General features: G+C 44.7%; 1 protein-coding gene across 2 annotated transcripts; it reads right to left on the bottom strand.

Moving 5' to 3' along the window:
• Positions 1–2,532: 2,532 nt before the first annotated feature.
• On the bottom strand, positions 2,533–20,347 carry si:dkey-82f1.1 (DENN domain-containing protein 2A). Of its 2 annotated transcripts, XM_037254201.1 has the most exons (20): positions 19,970–20,347; positions 12,129–12,215; positions 10,275–11,246; positions 9,501–9,628; positions 8,171–8,283; positions 7,346–7,543; positions 7,183–7,276; positions 7,070–7,120; positions 6,813–6,994; positions 6,250–6,359; positions 6,090–6,159; positions 5,920–5,997; positions 5,095–5,235; positions 4,873–5,021; positions 4,080–4,257; positions 3,970–4,011; positions 3,767–3,872; positions 3,404–3,691; positions 3,228–3,314; positions 2,533–3,086 (listed from the first exon to the last, which is right to left on the bottom strand). In XM_037254201.1, the coding sequence occupies exons 2-20, from the start codon at positions 12,212–12,214 to the stop codon at positions 3,055–3,057; spliced, it is 3,105 nt and encodes a 1,034-aa protein (XP_037110096.1). In that variant the 5' UTR covers position 12,215; positions 19,970–20,347; the 3' UTR covers positions 2,533–3,054. The 2 variants fall into 2 exon arrangements, with proteins under 2 accessions (XP_037110096.1, XP_037110097.1); XM_037254202.1 differs by lacking the exon at positions 12,129–12,215 and having other exon boundaries at positions 19,970–20,345.
• Positions 20,348–20,824: the final 477 nt, after the last annotated feature.

Genomic DNA, 20,824 nt, shown 5'->3' with positions numbered 1-20,824 from the left:
TCCACGGCTTCCACCTGTTGCACCCATTGCAACGCACACTTGTGTCAGCTGCCCTGCGGGACGCCACTACACACACATATGCTTGCGAGCTCGAACCTTGCCTGGCAATACTCACGCACGACCTTTCAGCTCAAGCAGCTGTACTGACTGCAATGTTTAGTCAAACATGAGGTTGGACATACAGACTACCATTGTACTGTACATAGTGTGTGCATGTGCTTTGGGTGTTCCAGTACCCGTTCGATTATAAATTGACCCAATTTACAGATTAAAATTAAGTTATGGATCCCTCAAATGAAAACTAATCGGCAAAAGAGGAAAAATGTGATGTCATTTTCTCAATAAATATTTTCTGTTTACTTGTATTGCTGCACCATTTGTGTTCATCGTTAGAATAACCACAACAAACAATATTTACTTTTCTTTGTTTTAGGTTTAAACTTAGACAGGGATTGCAAAATACAGATTTGAAGAAATGCACACTGGCTGGTAGCCAAACAACAACAGAGTAGTCCTTCTTACATTCACACAATGAACAATTTAGAGTATTCAATGAAATGTATTTTTTTTTTTTTAGAATATGGGAGGGAGCCAGAGCACCCGGCACGAAGCACGTGGCCGACATGAACATGCAAACTCTGCAAACTAAACCCACATTAAGTCCGAAATAAACGCACATCATTCACACATAATCGATTTATAAAATGATACACTTTTGTAAATGAACACAGCAGTTTTGAACATTTAAGCACAACTCGGTCGCACATTCCACAGCCATGCAGCCAAAAACAATTTGAACGCCTGAAAATTGAGTCCCTAAAACAATATTTTTACCAATTGAAATGAACCCTGAATATTTAGCATGCTTAATATATTACATATTTGTATCATAGCCATTTGTAACCCCCGAACTGAAGAGGAATTTGAACATGTCCATCCATTTTCTTTATCCTATCATCCAATGCTGGACCCAATCCCAAAGGCAGACTACACCCTGGACTGGTCGCCAGTCAATCACAGACCACATAAAGCACAGCAACAGAAGAACTGAACCCACACTGGCCCAAACCAAGTCGGGCCAATGTGCCACCACACACACCATAAGTGTGTGTTAAAGCCCTGCAATTTACACAAATTTTAAAACTGTATGTGGGCAGTTTTTGGAGGGTTTGCTTTTGTTTGTTTAAACACAACATGGAGTTAGTTTTAACTTAAAAATGTGTATCTGTGTTAGATGTGTGTACAACAATAGACCAAGACTTAGCAACTTTCTTTTTTTATTAATTATTAGCAACCGAACTAAGGAAATTATTATTTTTTAATTAACTGTATATTACGTCATTACTTCATCCGCCATTACTGAGGCAGCCTCAGGTGTTTTAATTAACTACGTCACGCCGAGCGCCGGCGCGGGAACGCAGGGAATTCTGGAAATTGTACGCCATAAAAATAAGGCCAACCAAATTAGTTTCCTTCCACAAAGTTTACACGGCTAAATAGCAATAATGTGAGTCTATTAGAAAAAAGTAGTCCAAAAAACTTCCCGCCGAGTAAGCCAGCCAACTCACGACGGGGACTTTAAAATGTGTAAAATTCCATTTTAAAATGAAATTCTAGTCATGTGGTCAACAGGAATCACCCTTAACGGGGAAATAAATTTAAACAATGGCTTCCCGTTACATTTGAGAAACTTTAGCCTGGTCAAGATGTGTCAAACCCGCGCTTACCTGCTGGGAGTCCTCGCAGGTGGATCAACAGTTAGCTAACTTCTCTTCTCTTTTGTTTTCTTTTATTGTTGTGCAGCCGCCGAGCCTCCTTCCCGGTGGCGTTTGTTTGAAGCGCGAGCAGAGCAGGAATTTGTGGAATTAGCCGTGGTATGACATGAAGCCTGGAGAAAAAAGCTCCAGAAAAGACCGCGGGAGGGGAGGCACGTCTGACCCGTCACCGCGTCATCGTGGTGGGGGTGAGGAAAGAGGGAGGGGTCGGGAAGGGGAGGGGAGGCAGGCGCTTTCATTATGTGAACGCTGAGAGTCAAACATTCCCAGTCAGATGTCTAAAATATGTTAATATTGTGCGGTCATTGTTGATATAATATATATTTTTTGTTTTATGACTGACTTTTTCCCCCCAGAAAACCTTGCGGGAAAATAAAAATATTTCAATAGATTTTCACTATTTCCTTAAAAGTTGCTCTCCCCTTAGTTTCTTACATATAGTTACCAGATGACTTTTGTTTTTTAAATATAATGTATGAATTAATATCTATACCCAAGGTCCTTGGACTTTTGTGAACGTTTGGGGCCCCCTAGCGGTTAGACTAGGAACCGCTGCTGCCCAGTTCAGAAGTTGTAATAGGCTTTTTGCTGACTACATTTTGACAAAACCGCCCTAAGAACGCAAAAAGTCCGGTTTAATCTTCAGGAACATCCTAAATTTATTTGGGGTTAATCAGAGGCACTGCCCCCTTTGTCTTGTGTCAGTATGTGTGCACTCTGCTTCAAATACAAAAACACCCAAGTCCAAATCAAAGTGTTACCCATCAAATACAAATTTACAACTTTATTTATAAAGTTCCATTCTCAAAGGTTAAGGCAAACCCATGGATATTGATTGACCTACCACACATTCATTTTCTGCTCGTCTTCACATTTTCCTCCTCTGCCTTTCGTTTGATGGTAAACATACAAAACAATTCATTAACAAACAACAGACCGCGTCTAGACCTTGTTAAATAAAGTCTATGAACAAACTAGATTTCTTTACACAGATTACATTTACTTAAAAAAAAAAAAAGGATATAAATTAACGTGAAGCCTCCTGTTGAAGAAGTTGTAATTATGTCAAAACTTCTAAAGGAAAGAGTTGGAATGTACGAGTTGTCCAGAAGGTTTCTGAAATATTTACACTGTGCTTTGCTTTACACTGAAAGCTCATCTGGGGTCAGAGTTCACACATAACTAGGAATGAGTTTATTCCATTATAAGGTTCCTGCTTTCATTTGAAAACGACCCTTTTTATTTTCGCCGCCTTCTTTCATCATCACATCGCCAAGCATCACTTCTTGGAGAGGAATTTCATCTTGTTTCCTAAATAAAAAGACAAAAATAAGAAAGATAATTGGAAGAAAACAAGTTTTTAGGTGCAGGGGATAAATGACTATTAAATAATCCCTATTGAATAATGCAAGATATTTTATTCAAGTCTATTTTGTGGACTAAAAATCTCACCTAAGCCTTTTAAAAATTTGTTGACTCGTCGCTGTTCACTGCCAGGAAGCGAGTCAAGGTACTCCTGTGCTCGGACCTCAAACAGACCTAGAGGAAGGAGGACACCATTGGTCACGTTATGCGTCATATTAAGAAAAAAATAAATAAATCTGTGTTGATATTTGTTTTTCTCATACCTCTGAGGCCCTGTCTGCGCAGCTCCCTCTCCTGGATGAAACCCGTAAACATCTGCGTCTCCATGAACACCTCCAGGAACCTCCTCAAACTCTTGGAGGTGACCGCCTTACGAAAGGCCTCCCGTTGAAAGGAGGAACAGGTGGAAGAGGAGGAGGAGGAGGAAGGAGGGGGGCTGGGTGACTCGTCCTCACGCTCTAAGCCTCCCATGAAGATGGAATAATGGCCGACCATTTCCACAAAGAAGCGCACAAATGCCTCGGACGCGACTGTGCTGAGGGAACTGGAATCTGAAAAGGGAAAAGTGAGTGCTGCCCCCCCATTTGACTCCTCTGTGTTAAAGAACATTAAGGATGAAGGCTCACCACTGAGCAGGTCTCCTTTGTCCGAGGCCAGCTCCCTCCTCTTCTCCAGAACATGTTCCAGAGCTGCCTGCAGCTTGCGGGGGAGAATGGAGTCCTCGTCGTCCATCTATAATAGGGCGGGGGAAAAAAAAAATCTCACATTAAATGAAATAAATAAAAAACACACAACATGTGGTCCAATTGGCTATCTTCAGGTGTGTTACCTGTCGTAGGAAGCGGCTGTTGCCGAGGTCGACAACCAGGACCTGCGGGAAATACAACTTAGTGGTTCTCCCCAAAATTTTACATGAAGTACCACCTTATTTGTTCTGACCTCCTCTATAGGAAGCTCTTTAAGTCGAGGCAGAGAGCTGGAGAGCAGGCCGACGATGAAGGGTGTTGGTGTGCACACGATATCCAGCATGGAAGGCGGCAGCACGGGAATATACGTGTGCTGCCAGGTGAACGGGTAGAGGAGAGCCACCACGGCATGGCAGCACTGCGACAAGGTACTGTCAAGACGCAACGGGGAATGTTTAATTAGACAACTGACACGTCATAAATGACATTCCCACCACATCATTCAGGATATTGGACATATATTGTGTAATCAATTTGCCCGCAAATTGGTGACGGTGAAAAATAAAAAAAGAGTGCAATTGCAATATTCCGCCACTCGAGGGCGACAGACTACACTGGCTCAGTGTAAGGAGATCTTTGTCGTTCAAGCGGAAAAAAATGAGTGGAAATATGCACTGTTAGCAAGAATGGAATGCTGTGCTTGGGGGAAAAAAAAAAGGTCCAGCAGCACGCAGCTCGCTTCATCTGTTCACATCTAATTCATGAAAAACATGTTGTTTTTATTAAATCCTGATTAAATGGCCGCTGCTACTGAAGCTGAACCAGGTGTGGCACAGCTTGGGGCCACTATGCTACTCTTAACGCCCGGCGAATTTTAACAGCTTTAGCGAGCTGTGTGGTCGCTTGACTCTTTCTACTCTGGCATCCATGACGGTTTTCCAAAGAAGCCGCCATTGTTCCCCCGGCGACCGAATAACACAGCGGCATTCCTTCCTCTCGCATTTGTTAAGTTTCTTGAGGATTTGCTACGACACGCTGCGGCCAACCTGAGCTTGTCTGCGGTGAAGATGACCCGGCGCTCCAGGAGCAGGGAGGCGAACACTCGCAGGAGCAAACGCAGACTCAGCGAGGAGAAGAGACACTCAAAGTCGACATGTTCCAGTCGAGAATCGGAAGGCCGACACAGCTCGATCACCTGCGAACGAAATTATGCGGGGAGGTGAAAAGCGGACGCGAAGGTGACGGCAATACCGTTGACCTCATCTCACCTCTGTCCCCGAGCCAGGCAGGAAGTTTTTGACACTGATTGTTCTTCCCGGTGCAGGAAAAGGAGCCTCCATGATGCCTCTCATGAAGGGCTGCACCAGCGCAGGTGAGATGGCTCTCCTCTTCTCCACCTCGTCCAGGATCTGACAACATCCAGTGATTTGTGTTAGTAAAATCCAAGTCAGTACGCTACCAAAAGAAAAAAAAAAATTGTTTGGTGCAGTTTTCAAAAGTGCAAATAATTGACTTTTGGGTATTTTCTGGATTTTATTTTCTACATTTCCACCGTACTCCATCGGGAACACACAGAATCTGTTTCGATCGTTTTTTGAAGGAATTTTGGAGTTTGTCATTTTTTTTGCAGACCGTGGCCCCCCCAAAGAAAAAAAAAAACTAGCTCCACCAGTGTTGCCACCCCTTTCCAAATTAAAATTTACAATCTTTACAGCACAATTAAATGTGATATCACCCGCCCGATTCAGTGGTCGCATTCGTTTGAACAAAACTGCAAAGCACAAGGACCACTTCAAGGGCATATTTAATTAAGCGATGCTGTGCGTAAACATTTCAAGTGGAAATGCCTGTAAAGCTTTCATTTCCACTGCTGCAACCACAGCAGCTGCACATATACACACACACACACACACACACACATGTGCGACGCGGTTCCGTGCTGGAGTACGAGGCCGGCCAGGCAATACAAGACCGCACACGGGGGCGGGTGTGGCTCTGCGGGCGCAGAGGGTGGTCATGCTGCTTCACTTTAACCATGGCCACTTGGATGTTGAAGTGTTTTTTTTTTTTTTTTGCATGTGCTTGTACTGTACCTTGGAAAAAAGGTCAAAGCAGCCCAAGCGGCTGACGATGCAGTAGACCTCGGGGAGCCTTCGGCCTTTACCGCTGGGCTGTAGATAAAATTTAATAGTAATCAATCCAGATCTGTAAAACTACTTCTATTTATAAAAAAAAAAAAAAAAAAGTGTGTTTTGGTACATACCAGCAATCGTCTGCAGTAGCCAAATCGACGACTTCCATCCTCACCGGTCAGCACAAATGAAAATGTCTCACTGAAGATATGAAAAACAAAATCATGTAAGATGGCACTCCCAGAAAGAAAAGCAAATTTATCATCTCATCTTTTGATTTCCAGTTTGCACCTGGGGAAGTTATCGACCGGCGCCCAGTCTTTGGCGTCGGGGAAGCAGAACTGAGGGATGACCTTCAGCTGGTCTTCTGTCTCCCGCATGAACTTGAAGCTGCGTTCAAGCTGGATTGGAAAAGGCAACAAGGTTATCATTATATTTTCTCTAAGAGCGCTTGTAATAGCCTTAGTCTTGTTTGATAAGCGCTTGCGCTGCCAGTGTAAACTCTTGCGGTGGTTAAATGCTCAAGCATGAATGAAAATTGGAGAATTTCATTCATCTTTTTGGGCCGTAGAAAAATATCTGCCAGGTATCATAAACTGGCAGGTGTGGGTTTCATTATTTTAAGGGAAATGTATTTTTGTATTAAGGTATTTTTCTTGCGGCATAATTTTTGTTGTTGTCATTTTTAATATAAAACAATCAGATTAAATCATTGTAAACAAAAATAATAATAATAGAATTAATAATAATGATAATAATAATAATAATAGTACTTTGGAATTTTTTTTTTTAGAGATTGTGATTGGCAAAAATGGCGCTTGCGTGTTTGTTTTTCGTGAATCCTGGCTGTTTACTTTAAGAGGGAACTGTTGCGTGACTTCCGGCAGATAAGGAACTCCAGCTTTGGTCTTGTGGAGTGCCACCACAATGAAGTACTCGAAAAGTTTTCTGTCCTCCATCAGATCCCTGTCCAAGGTCCGGTACCGCCCCGTCTGCCTCAGCATGGACTGGACCGACACCAGCCTCTGGCTATGAGCTAAAGGATAGCAAAAAAAATGGGTGAGGGACAAAAGACTTCTTTTTCCGGTCTAACCCGAGCGCTGTTTCTCACCTTTTAGCTTCTCCTCCGTGTCACTTTCTGACTCGCTGTTCTCGTCGGTCACTACATGAAAAAACAAACATGAGATGACTCCGGGACGAGAAAACTTGAAAGTGACGCCTCACCTCTCCCTGAGCTGGACTCGGTGGACTGAGACACCTTCTTCATGCGCTTTTTCCCTCTCCGAGCCTCGAAAATACCGTTGATTTTTATCACCATCTGCAAAGAGAATTCATTTTTGACAAATTGATTTCGGAAAACATTTTGGGATGTATAAGAAAGCGATACCTTGGGGATTTTCCTCCGTCGCCGGTTGTACGGGTCCCCGGAGAGGCAGGGGGTGTCATCGGGGCTGCTTGGCGTGGACGGCGGGCTGACGCGTGACGGTGAACACACGCCAGCGTCCCTGTTGGTCTTGCGTAACTCCAAGAGTTTGAAACTCCGTCGCTCGGAGTTCTGCCTGAAGAAGCCAGGCTTGGAGCACAACTGTTGGTGCACAAAAACTTTCACTTAGGTTGAGTGAGAATCCAGATCATTGATTGGAAGTATTATTTTTTGCGAGATTAAATCAAAGCTTATGCCTCTGATTGGTTGTTTTTCCTCAGACGCGGTGTTTTCTTGTAAATCAAATTAAAGGCACAAAATGGGGCCAGAAACTTTTTTTCTAAATAAAAATAAATAAACTCACATTTATCATGAACATGTGTCCCCTCATAATGACTGCTTTAAAATATATGATTTTTTAAAAAAATATATAAATTGCAAACTGCCCTTTAAGTAGGATTACAGACAGCCAAAAAAAAACTGTCTTGTTTAGTAAAAAATACTGGCTCAGAAATGTACTTAAATGTAAAAGTACCTGCAAGTATATTTAAAATAATTTCATTTTGAATGCTTTAAAATGTATGACAAAAAGTTGTTTTTTTTTTTAAATACAAAATATAAATATTGTATATTTATGGTAAAATTATTGTACTGTAAATATTGTAAAAATATTGAATATTTACCTGCAAGTATATTTAAAATATGTCATAATATAAAATTATATAATTGTGTATTATAATTATAACATTAATAATTATATTATCTGAATGCATTGTGTCAGTCTTGTACCTTAGCCGGAGTGTCAGGAATGGGTGAGGAGGAGGCAGGTGATACACATTTGCTCCCGAGGCAACTTCTCTCCAGCTCGATGTCTTCGTAGGGATTCTCCTTAGATGGAGGGTCTTCGGGAAGAAAATAACAACAGAAATATTACGAAATCGCCTCTCCGAAGATCACCCGCAAAATATTTCCATATCAGCCAGACAATTCCAACTCCAGATGCGCAGAGAGCAAGCAGACACGGCGTCGTGCTGACTCAGCTCATTGCGGCAATGAAGCGAACCGAGCGGCCAACAAAAGTAGCGTTCCCCTCCAGATTTTTATTGCGCCTCATATTTTAACAACCCCTAATCACGCGACCGTCTCTCGATGGATTACAAGTCCAAAGAGAAAATGTGCGTCTCATTCTGGGGACCAGTGAGTTATTACTCTTCTTTTTGGATGTGATATATGAGACCTTTTATGCAAGCGGGAGTTGAAAGGAAATCAAAAGACGGACGGGGGGGAAACGATGTGGCTGGCGATGGTGTCATCCGAGAAAATCGAATCACTTGTAGGTGATGTCATACCTTACTGTACAGCCATTGGAAATGCTCCAATGTCTTCAACTGGCATGAATTTGTTCCCTAATTTGTCATCAGTCAAACAAACATCAAATGTTGCGTAACATTTAGTTGTTGTTTTTGCGTGCGTGCTGTGCACATGTGGCTTTGCATCAGTCTCGCAGGAATGTGTCAGCATAATGATGACACTCGCTTTCCACTCCATCTGGAAACACTGATAGACATGAAGACATGACAAGTAGGGAGGGCAAACTATTTGGTGTTTTGGGGAGGGTTCATAAAAAAATTGCCATAAGATGCGTGCTAGAGACTAGCGAAGGGGAAAATGAAGCTTCATAATGCTTCGTGAACTAGTTTTTTTCCCCTCTAGATGGCGCTATTGATTTAAAGAAAGGGAAATGGTTAGTGTTTTTTTATACAAAGAGTGAGGTAAAAAAAAACTGGTTCATGAGGTAGTAATGGCTAAAAAAATGCCAAGTCTAATGGTGCCGTGGCTCTCACCCAATAAAATGCCTCCTCCCGGCTATCTCAACTTGGACCATACGCGAGCGCCCGCCGCCATTATATGTTATGATATTAAACAGGCTCGAGGTGGGGTTGCTATAACACCGCAGACAATAAGGCAGGAATGTAGGTCAGGTTTTGGCATCTCATTTTTAATAAAAGTGGAGCAGCGTGGCTCCAAATTAAAACCAGAGCAAAGACGGCTTCGCCCCCCCCCCCTTGTGACACGCGCGCAAAACAAACACATTTGCATCACCACACGTATGATTTACCAATGATGTCCTCGTAGACATTCTCCTCCGATAAAGTGCGTGCGAGGCCCAGGCGGGACTGTGCGTACCAGTCGACCCTGCAGCTTTCCGAGGACGACTGGAGCAGGTCTTCGAATTCGTAAGACTTCCTGAAGCGGACACCAAAACATCAATATGATTATTACAAAAAAACAAAAACATTTATGATCATGTAGTGTTGCACAAAATTCCCAATATGGGTCTGAAGCTGAAAACAAAAGTTGAGAGAGTGCAGCCTCCACATTGGGTTTGGAATGTAACCGATCCGAGCCAAGCTTCAAGTGCACAAGAATCCAGGTCATGGAGTGGGGGGGGGCGATCTTTTTCATATACAATTTCTCATTGTGCAAAATCATTTCTTCATAACATGTGCGCAATGTGGTCGTTTTCACGCCAAGGCTTTTGTTTAACTCATTCAGTGCCATTGACGGTTATAGACGTCAAAGATATTAACTTGGGTGGCAGTGAATGAGTTAAGAAGGGGCCTCTCGACATGGCTTCAAAAGACCGAGTGAGTTATGTGCACGTTCCTCGCATCCAACCAGTGAGCTAATTCTGTGGAACTGAGTGATGTCGTCGCCGCCACGCTGTTTGTGATGTACGGCAGATGTTGCGATAGATGTCCGAGCGGCTGTTTGTTTGGGTTGCGCGGGTCATCCAAACATCCGATATTTCCTCGGAACTAAAATTGCGCAACTCGTGGATGTTCTCGCTAATCCCGGCGGCGTATCAGAAATTCTCCGTTCCGATTCTTACCTGTTGCTGCTATGGTGGGATCTGTCCGTCCAAGGTCTCCTGCAAACTCCGGGAGGCGGGCAGGTGGGTAGAGGCGGAGGGGGGAAGGAAGGCAAAGGAGGCAACGTCCTCTTGCCTTTACAGGAACCGCCGAACCCCGAGACCGGGGTGGAAGGCGGCGTGTGGTGCTGGAAGGTTCTCTGCGGTTTGGGCAGAGGGTTGATGGACGGGGCGCCCGGCTCGCTATATACGTTCTCGCCATCGCTTTCTTTCCTCCACCTGGAGCCGACTGTCCCGAAAATTGGTTCGGTGAGGCGCTTTTCTGTTTCTTCCAGCTCATCCTTTGATGGCGGGCTGAAGTAATTCCCCGGAAACGCCAGCGACATCCCACTCTGGACTTCTTGTGTCGCTCTTTCCAGTTTCTTAACGCGAGTTAAAACAGTTTTCTTGTCTTGGGGTTGTTGCGTCGCCTTAGTAGCCCGCAGTCCTCGCTCCAGAATGATTTCTTTGTCCTTGTTGCTCAGGCCTTCTGGAGATTTAGTCCTCGCATCCCCGCCGAGCTTTCCGGCATTTTCTTTTCCTGAGTCTTGCCTGTCCCAGCTTACAAATCTCTTGCTGTTTGTCCGTTGGACCTCCGGAGGTTTGAATTCCTTTTTTCTGACTGACTCAATTTCCTTCTGCGTGGTGCTTAGCGGACAAGCCTCCACGGAAATGGCTTGGCTGGGCTCCTTTTTGCCCTCCCATTGGGAGATTTTATCGCGGATACTCGCGGCCCTGACTCCGACTTGGCCCTTATTCAGCTTGCCGCACTGTCCGTTCTCCACGTTGGGAGTCCTCGGGGCGCTGGCGCTGGCCGTTCTCCTGTGAGTCAGCATGCTGCCGGGAGGACCCGAGTCCCTCTTGTGTCCGTCCCCTGGTAGCCCACACACCTCTTGGCGCCGGGGCACCGCAGACGACGGAGTCTCCCCAATCTTCAAGCCGCAGCAATGGAGTCTGGAAAAGGGACAGAAATCAAAATGAACATCTGGTGCTTGTGAGTCAGTCCAAAACGATTCCGAGGTCACGACTCTTAGTCGGAAGGTCAAAGTTTACAAGCTGGACACAGAGCCGAGTCGAAGTGACAGAGGAGACAAAACGACCCAATAAATAAATGAATAAATAAACGAAAATATAAAAATATAAAATAAAATGAAATAACCAAAATATAAAGAAATAAATTAAAAAAAATAAAGAAAAGAAACTATGGCCAACAAACCGACGGAACTGAGTAGGCCGAGTCCAAATTGCATTTGCTTTTATTAGTTTGGCTCGCTCTCCTTGTTTTCGCTCCCCTCCATGTTGGCAATTTTTATAATGAATGAAGCAACAGATGGGGGGGGGTAGTAGGTCAAACCTTAGTAGCTGCGGGGGGTTGAATAAAGGTAAATTTATGATGAGGCAAGCATCTTCGAACAAAGACGTTAAAACCGGCAATCCGGAATACTTTTCGGAAAGACCGAGATGGGGGTCATCGAGGGCAAAGGTAGGGGCGAGACCAAATAAGGACACAAAGGAGCAGCTGAGCTAACACTCAAGGAGCAGAATGATTAAATCCATTGAAACCTAAAAAAACATTTGACTCTTCTTCCAGACATTGCCTTCTGTCAACACAAAATCTCTTCATTGTAATCAAAATAGCACTAATGAGCATTAAAAAGATGACATATGGCAACAGTGACAGGATGAGAACAGATGGCCGACTAGCCCCCATTATAGTTTACGTCACAGATTTTCAGGAATAAAATAACCATTCTGCATCCATTGGATCAAGTAGCTCCACCCCAAAAATAAAAATCAAATCCTACGTCCAAGTGCTGAAAATGACTTGCGACCTACCCGTTGACTGATTGGTAGATAGTGTTGTCAGTGTTTGTACAGAGCAGCAGCGCCCTCCCACCAGTCATTGTGCTAGCAGCTGGCATCCTGCAAGAGCAGACAAGAGAAGAGCAGGAAAACTCCTTTTGTTTACAAAAGATTCAAGGAGACACAAGCAGGAAATACAAATGAACATCCCAGACATGATCGGCACCAGGCGACCAATCAAAGGGACAAACTTTTTTTGCACTATCCATTAAAGTCAAGGCTTGAAACAAAATTCGTTGCTAGTGAAAGTCCTTTGTGAGATCTTTAAGTTTTACAATTGTCTCCTCCAGAGAGAGTCACTCAGATTTTTATCACTAAAGCACGCCACAGCTCATTTGGCTTAAGCCCCGCCCCCCTACACATACACAACACCCGGGTGTGCGTCAGGCATCGACTGGCTGGCCTGCAGGCCCAAATTATTTTCAGATGTAAGCTGGGCAGAGGTCACATGTTTGAAGGCAAACATAGACTTGATTTTCACTCCCCTTCTCTGTCTTGAATGACTTTAATAACATCAATTGTGGACTGGGAAACATAAGGCGGGTGTTCTCGAGAATGTATGAAGAACCTTGGGAGTTTTTTTGTGATCGTATGGACGACGGAAAGATGCGAGGAATTGAAAATGGGGGATGGGGGGGGGGGGGGCGACTGGGGTTGTCAAAACTGAAAAGGAAAGTGGATCTTGGAAAGAATAATACAAGTCTACGGTGGCGCTACAAAAACAGCGCACGCTTCCAGTCAGTCCCGGTTCAATGGTTGGGGCCCAAAGGCCAACAGGAGAAAAAAAAATGATCTGAATGCCAAAAAAAAAACCCAACTTTAAATCAATTCAAGCCTAATAAAAGGATTTCTTTGAATGCACTTGAGGTGGCGTTTGAACATGTTCCGGACTCATTCCTACTGCGTGCTGCCTCCCTCGATACTTGCTAGAACCTGTCAAGGAGCACCTCTATTTATATCTGATTGGCCGGTTTTACAGCTTTGGCTCGTTCAGGAAACGGCAGCCATGGTGACCCCGCTAACCTCTCTAGAAAGATGGCCGTCATAACAATGTGTAGAGGGGTTAAGGAAGCTGGCTGAGGCCAATAAAAACTTGACAGGAAACCTGCAGAAGATTTGGATCCCCAGTTGGACTCAAACAAACCAAATCGGTAGCGATTTTGAGAAGCGCCGTTACACCTGCTCGAGCTCCGTTTCACTTGACCGAGCGATCACCTAAGAGAACGATGACGCTCCCCGAAAGATTCCGCATGCTCCATTGGCTGTAAAAAGACAAGCGCCGACTCGTGCCAACGCACCAGTTTCACTCGTCAATCTTCCTGGAGCTTCGAGATTGTTGTCAGTGATTCGGTTCTCTCCCCAACAGCTGCTTCTCATAACCATCCGAGGCTCCATCACACCAGGAACAGCTAAACGTGACTTCATCGTCATGCGCTCCCCCCCCCCCCCTCTCTCTCTTTTCTGCTTGCCTAAAAAGGACAAAAGTCGCTGGCTGCATTTCAACACTTTTGGTCAGACTCGGAATGCAAAAAAAGTGCGGTTTCACGTAAAAAAAAAAAAAAAAAAAGTTGCGCAACACGATATGCCATAATTGGATTCATATAATGTAAAAGTGGGGATAAGGTTTATTTTCTGTACTTTCTTCCTGCACCCACACCGGGTAGAGGACCCCCATCCTTTAAAGATCTGGTCCGCTTTGTCCTTGTCTGCTATCAATTTAATCCAACCCTGAATGTTTGGCCAAGTGTCTTTCTTGCTCACCGTTTTGCAGAAGAAGCAAAGGAAGGCTGGACGGTAAAGGAAGGAAGGGACATATGGGGAGGAGGGGGTGGGGGGGGTTCGGGCAAATAAACAATGGAATTTTATCTGGGCTCAGCAGTCTCCTTCGCTCTTTTTACGCTGCCTGTTTGGGTCTCTGTCCTGCTGGAGGGGCCCCCGTTGCTTTCCCAAGCTGATTTCAGAGCGAGGCTTTGGCCAAGAGCCAAGCAGGCCAACTCTGCGACTGTTGTGTACCTCTTGCATGTGTGATTAATTGGAATGGGGACCTTTTATTGGATGGATTCCATCCAATGATGCACCCTGCAGGCCAAGACACAGTCCAAAACTATTAACGGCACCCGCGTCTCGCTCTCCATCTTCTAGCTCATAGGTGTCAAACTCAAGGCCCGGGGGCCAGATACATCATTTTATGTGGTCGGCGACAAAAGTTTTTTGACACCTCTGGTCTAGCTCCATAATTAGTGAAGGATGGACATCAGAAGTAAACAATATACAACTCAGGTGCTGTGTTTCTGAGCTCACGTGGGACATGATGCTTCCTCTCATTGCATCTGTGGGATTTTTAAGAATGGGCGAAATGATGACCTCAAAGAAGGCGTAAACAAACACCAAATTATACACCAGAGGCTTCTGATCCGACCGAGCGCCACGACAATGCGGGCTTCTCATGATCGCCGCGTAATGAACGGTTATTTTCTTCGTTGTCTTTACACCAGCAGACAGAAGAGACGTGTTTTGTGTCTTGATGGAAATGCAAGTTCAAGCAGCAAAGAGAGAAAAAAAATGCTGCTTAAAAATGGGCTTTTTGCAAGGTTAGAGAAGATCTGCAGAGAAGCCTTTGCACCTGTCGAGAATTTACGGATGGTCGTCCCGAAACTGGCTAACTTCGATTCCAAAGTACGCTTTGTGTAAACGCAGCGGCTTGCTAGCTAATGATGTACTTTCGGGAGATAAGCGCAAATGGGAACAAACACACCGAGTTTGCAAAAGCTGACAATTACTTGATGCTCATTTTGAGATCGGAAAAATCTATAAAACGAGAACCCTGTGAAGCTAGAAAGAGAGGAGGACAAATTTATTAGGCAGAGCAAACAAATCTCTTCCTGCTCTCCATCTCGGAGATCACGTTACATTTCGCAGATGCTGAGTCGGCTCCTCCTCCGGTCCCGACTGTCAGAAAAGATCCCGTCGGCCGAGCCCTTAACTCATCCCTGGGTCTGCTCTCAATTATCCCACTGGCTCCACAAAGTAGGCGCCCATGCCAACGGTTTTTCAGGGCCCTCCTCTAAACCGCTCTCACGTTGGCCCGTTTAAGCTCATCCACAGAATTTGCCTGTGTCAGATGAAACAACTCGCGTCTTGAGACGTACGCAAGCAAAAAGCTTCAGAAATGGATCCAATACAGAGTTCAATGTAATTTCTTAACTGTACGGGCAATAGTTTAAATAACATTTTAATATAAATCTGTTAAAAAAAACTACTATGAAGATTGATTAAACAAAGTCTTGACTTTGAAACTATTCTAGTAAATAAAAAAACATTAAAAACCACTGATGAAGCAACTAATCAACTAGCAGCTAGCTAGAGATGCTAGCCGTTGACATCAAAACCAAAGTCCTGCTCCATCGGTGGAGCCAAATTTGCCAAATTATGACTCTGTTCAAAAACTACTATAAAGATGAATTAAACAAACTCTTCACTTTTCTATTCTATTAAATGAAAAAAATTAAAAACCACTGGACCGTTTGATGAAGCAAATGGGCCAGTCAACGAACAGCTAGCTACATATGCTAACATAGGAGTTTACATGGAAACCAAAGTCCGGCTCTTTCTGTGGTGCCAAATTTGCTTGACAGAAGCAACAATTCTGCTGGCGATGATCCCCACCTAACATGACAGAGTAAAATCACTAACCTAGATGGCTAGCCAGCATATTAAGCTAGCTAATGCTACATTCTGTTGACCCACTTTAAAATTCTGATTTGAAATGGTCATAAGTTTTCTCCACAGCCAGAGACAGCCTGAAAGTAGACCTCCGAGTCTTTCCGACAACCTGGCTGCTTGCTAACATTATCCTCTGGGCTCCGGATCAAATTTCTCCTCCAAGCCACGGTCTCTTTAACAGAGCCGCATAGCCAAACTCCTCACCATCGAACTTTGCTTCCTTGTTGCAAATTCCCACCAGAGCTCCCTCGCAGGCCCGTTGCTGCTCATGTCTGAGCCCAAACACAGATTTTTGTCATTCCCACCCAGCATCCCGGGGGAGCTCGATGAGGCGAGAGCTTGGGAAAGTGCACTTCCGGAGTGTAAACTCTGGAGTCAGAGGCGACGTTTTTGACCTCCACACACCCGCTGACCAAAATCGACGAGCCTGAGCCAAGAAAACCGACTGAGACGAATGGAGATTGACTCTCGGTTTCTCTGGGAATGCCCCGGTTTAAAAAAAATAAAAATATGTTGGATATATTTCCGTATTAGCGCCTGATTTAATCCAATGCACCATTTGTGCCGATTATTTCAAAAACAAGCGTCAGTAATACAGGTGTAACGATTAATCGGCAGCAAATTGAGGATCAAATTAAGGCTCCAAAAAACAAATGGTACAGCCCAAGTCATCCATGCCATGTATACTGTCATTCTCGTTTCTATTCAAGCAACTGATTCAAAGCATTCATTTCTCAAAAAAACGCGTCTGGAACTACTTAACCGACTTACAGCGTTTCCATATCAAACATTGTGGCGCGCAAAGTCAAACTAGCCAAGCATGCGCTAACCTTTTCCCATTTTGTTTGGAATGCTCTCCGCAATATGGCGAACCGGGACTAAATCAAAGAGCAGCGGGGCCACTTTTGAGGTCCACTTTGAACCCGGATGGCCGCATTCCTTTCCAGATGGCGCCCGCAAGCGGGCCCGGGCTGCTCCGCCAAGCCTAAATGTACGTTCGCGATCCTATTCCGCTCCTCCAAGTCGCATACAAGTGTTTAATGGGGTGTGTTTGCCGCCACATTGGGTCGCAATGGTCAGAAACTGAACTGGTATGTGTGTGTTTGTGATGTTTCTGGCAAACGACACAAAACATTCCTGCCATCGTACTGCAAGTGACGTTGCTTTTGCATCTCTCTTCAAGCTTTCAGATCAGAACATGGAATTTGTTGCTCAATGCATCTGTCTAAGATGTGGTTATGTGTGTACAGTAATATGGTTAGCATTAGCCATGTGTGTGCACATGTGTGTGGGTGGGTGGGTGGGTGGGTGGGTAAGGGGTTCCGGGTGTTTTTGATCGTGACTTGAACCATGGCCATCTGCCAATATGACAGCCAGACAATGCCCCCCCACGCTATATCTGGATTCTTTGGCCGTCACCGCAGGACGCGTTCTTTTCAGAGTGTCGCCGTGGCAACAGCGGCACGGTCTAGCACGCCGCCCCGCTGAGTGCCCGTCAAAGAGTAAGTTCCTGTCAGGGAAGCAAGGGTGCAAAGGGTCGGAACCTCCTTCGGCACTTCTGTCACTGTTTTTGATTGGAAAAGAATGGGGGGAAAAACAAACAGGTTGCGCCCACTTGACAAGTGCGTGCAGACAAAAGTATTGGGACGGCACATCTGGACATTCCAGTGCAAGAAATGGAACAACATGTGGAGGAGTCTGGCCCAATATTTGAAGGGGTTGAGGTTTTAAAGGTCATTTTAAAATCATAGAATGCAAATATAGCGGTGAAAATTACAACCTTAACATGTCTTAAATGACAATAACAAAAACCACTGTGAGATTTCTGGATGACTAGTGGAGTCCTGTGAGTCATCACAAAAAATATCCATTTATCCACTTTCTCCTCCCACCAAAAAGACGATTCACTAACTTGTCAAGCATCTGGCCTTACTTTTTTAAATTCCCTCTTGCACACGGTGCACATAGATGTGTGGATCTAGTATGCACTATGTATATGCTTTAAAAGCATCCGACAACTTGTAAACACTCCAGTTAGTCACTGGCTCTGTTTTGAACGTAAACACCCGAGCCACTCCGGCACACAATGGCTCCGCTCCAGCCGGCCGTGACGAGATTGCGGCCACTTTATGACAGTCTCGCAGACAGTCCCTGGCTTTTTATCTCCACTTGTGTAAACCGTCTCTCCACTGTCAACTTGCAGCCTCAAGTGAACACACACACACACACACACACACACACACACACACTAGTGTGTTGCAAAAGCTTTTTTTTTTTTTTTTGGGCCATCCGATTCACATTTGAAAAGTGTACAAAATGTGTGTCCCAATTTCAAAGGACTCCTTGGCTGCGACGGGGGGTAGTAAATCAAATGTCCCGCTCCTGTTTTTGGTCGTTAACAAATCACACAAAATGAGCCAAAGAAATGAATTATGTTGGCTGAGTGATAAGAATCTGGTCTGGGTCTGCACTTATAGGACATAGCAGACATTCCTGATAGTTAGCTAACGGGGGGAAGACAACGTCCCTTGACGCTCGCAAAGATGGACGCGAGATGCACAGCTGCTTCGATGTTCAATATACTAAAGGAAACCAAAACAGTTTTTGCTCGTGTCACAAATGTAGCGAGGAGGGGAAAAAAAAAAATCACTCTAAATGCTACATTGCATGATAATCTGAGAATCTGACCATTTTTTTAATTTATTTATTTTTGATAACTTTGGAAACGGGGAGGTTTTGATTGATATTGTCTGTTTGCATCGGGCCATTTTAAAAACCGCTGCCACCTACAGGACTGGAGTGCAACAGCACTTCCTAGCATGTAATCATTTTTTCATTGTCTGACCTCGGTAGTGCTCGCTAACAATGTAAATGTATATTAAAGTGTTGTTGGAGAAGAGTTCAAAGAGAAAATGAGAAAAAATGAACGCCACATTTTTTCTAGTTGAAAAGGAAACCACATTTTCTACACGCACGGTTTAGAAAAAAAATACATATGGACGGCATAAATTTCTTGCGCTGTTGGTTCCTAGAAGCGGATTGTGTGTGTATTATTCGGCGGTGATGTCACGTGAGCTGGCTGCAGATGGCGAACAAAGCCCTAAATGCTAAAAATGCATCGCTTCCTGTGCAGTGGCGGCCAGATGTCATCAAGTGACTTGCGTGAGTCGCAGCGCTCCATCCGTCAGTCGTTTGGACTTTTTCCATGTGTGTGATCTGCTCAAATATTTGCCAGGTGGGGGCCTTGGATTGGTTTTTTTTGTTGGAGAGCGAGAACTCTGCATACTTTGAAGTAAGGCCTTTATTTGTCCAAATAGGTGACACCAGTTACGGTGCTGAGAATTTTTACTTCCGTGTGAGTAGTAGACGATAGAAGTGCCTGACATTAGCGCCACTCTTCACTTGTTGGCGTCAAAAGCAAAGTGTGAGTACTTTGTGAAATTAGGATATCAAAATTTCAGACCTCAAATGAAATCTAGAAAAAATCTGTTAAAAAAAATACACTAAACGCAAATTCTAGCAGATTTTTGTTCCGCTGGACTAAAATAAAGTGTCATTGCACATCCACTCCAGTAGGTGGCAGTAAGCTCTCATTGACAAAGTGTGCACAGGTCATAAACAATGTTAATTAAGTTATTCAGCAGACTTAAAGTTTTTTGTGTTTGTTTACTTTTAATATGAATACATATTAAATGACAGGCCGGCATTTCTGGCTCCACGAGTCGAATGACCTGAAACAGCAACTCCCGCGCGCTCCGCGGGAGAGCTTTCCACGCTTGCCCGTGTCTCCTCGCAACAAGGCAGGCGCAGGGGCCCTGTTCAAAGTGCTGCTTTTGTTCACTGCGAAGAATGCTCATCCCCGCTTAACACCCCCCCTCCCCTTTTCTTTAACCTGCCAATTTGTGATGGCTTCAGCATGCGCTCTGACTTTTATCCAAATGTTTTCATCTACACTATGGGGCCAACCATTGAGAAGATGAGGATGAAGGAAAACGGTCCAAATCAAAAACTGTGCATACCATCCGTTCATCCCACCCAGGTCACATTTTCATCCATCTTTGAACACACTCTGAAAAGAAATGACTCCTGACCTTTCCGAGCCGGCCCAGCCCCGATGAAGCGCTCCCGCGTTCGTCCCTCATTTGGCGTAAACGGAGCCAGCAGAAGGCAGCATCCACGTCTCGCATGGCTCTCCTCACTCCGTATGCCCCGGCGCCTCTCGGCAGGCATTCCAAAGCCTGTCCTGCCGGCCCGAGGGTCGGAGGAAAAAGAGACAGAAAAAGTCCGGAAAATCCCTCCTCCCGACCAAAGCGCGGCCTCAGATGTTGACAGCCTTTTTCATTTTCCTTCCACTTTGTCTGTGACTTCTCTCAGTGGTGATGCCTCCCTCTCTCCCTATCTCTCTCTGTTTCTCAAAACTTTTCCCAGTGGCGCGTTCCTCAGGCCACCCCCCTCTTGCCTTCTCTCTCTCTTTCTCGCTCTATTTTCCATCATCACCCCACTATTCCTCAACTCCTCCCACCGCAACCTAAACCCCCCACTGCTGAACTAATCTGCAGCTGGACAGGGGATTGGAGCACGAGTTGTCAAGGAAACCAAAGCGCCCCCCCCTCCAATTCCAAACGTGGCCCTTCCTATTTCCTACTGAAACGTGCCGCACATTTGTTTTATTTACTTGGACTGGTCATCGACAGTGATGAATGCTGATGAACGCTGAGTTGCAGCTCCATGATAGCGCTTTTAGTAGCTAGCTGGCTAGCTCCCAAAATAGCCAACTTGTAAGTAAATATAGTTCTGTTAAAATGTCATCAACGTAAAGTATATCGAATGGGTGTTTTTTGTTTCCGTACGCGTCAGAGACAGAACATCTCAACGTTTCATAAAGTCTCCATCCCTGGTGAACCCTAAGCGCAAATCAGTGACCCTGCCTTTGAAATAAAAGCGAG

This window comes from Syngnathus acus, chromosome 6 (assembly GCF_901709675.1).
Source record: "Syngnathus acus chromosome 6, fSynAcu1.2, whole genome shotgun sequence".
Lineage (NCBI taxonomy): Eukaryota > Metazoa > Chordata > Actinopteri > Syngnathiformes > Syngnathidae > Syngnathus > Syngnathus acus.
The sequence above is the reverse complement of the archived record's forward strand: the minus strand, read 5'-3'. Positions and strand labels throughout refer to the sequence as shown.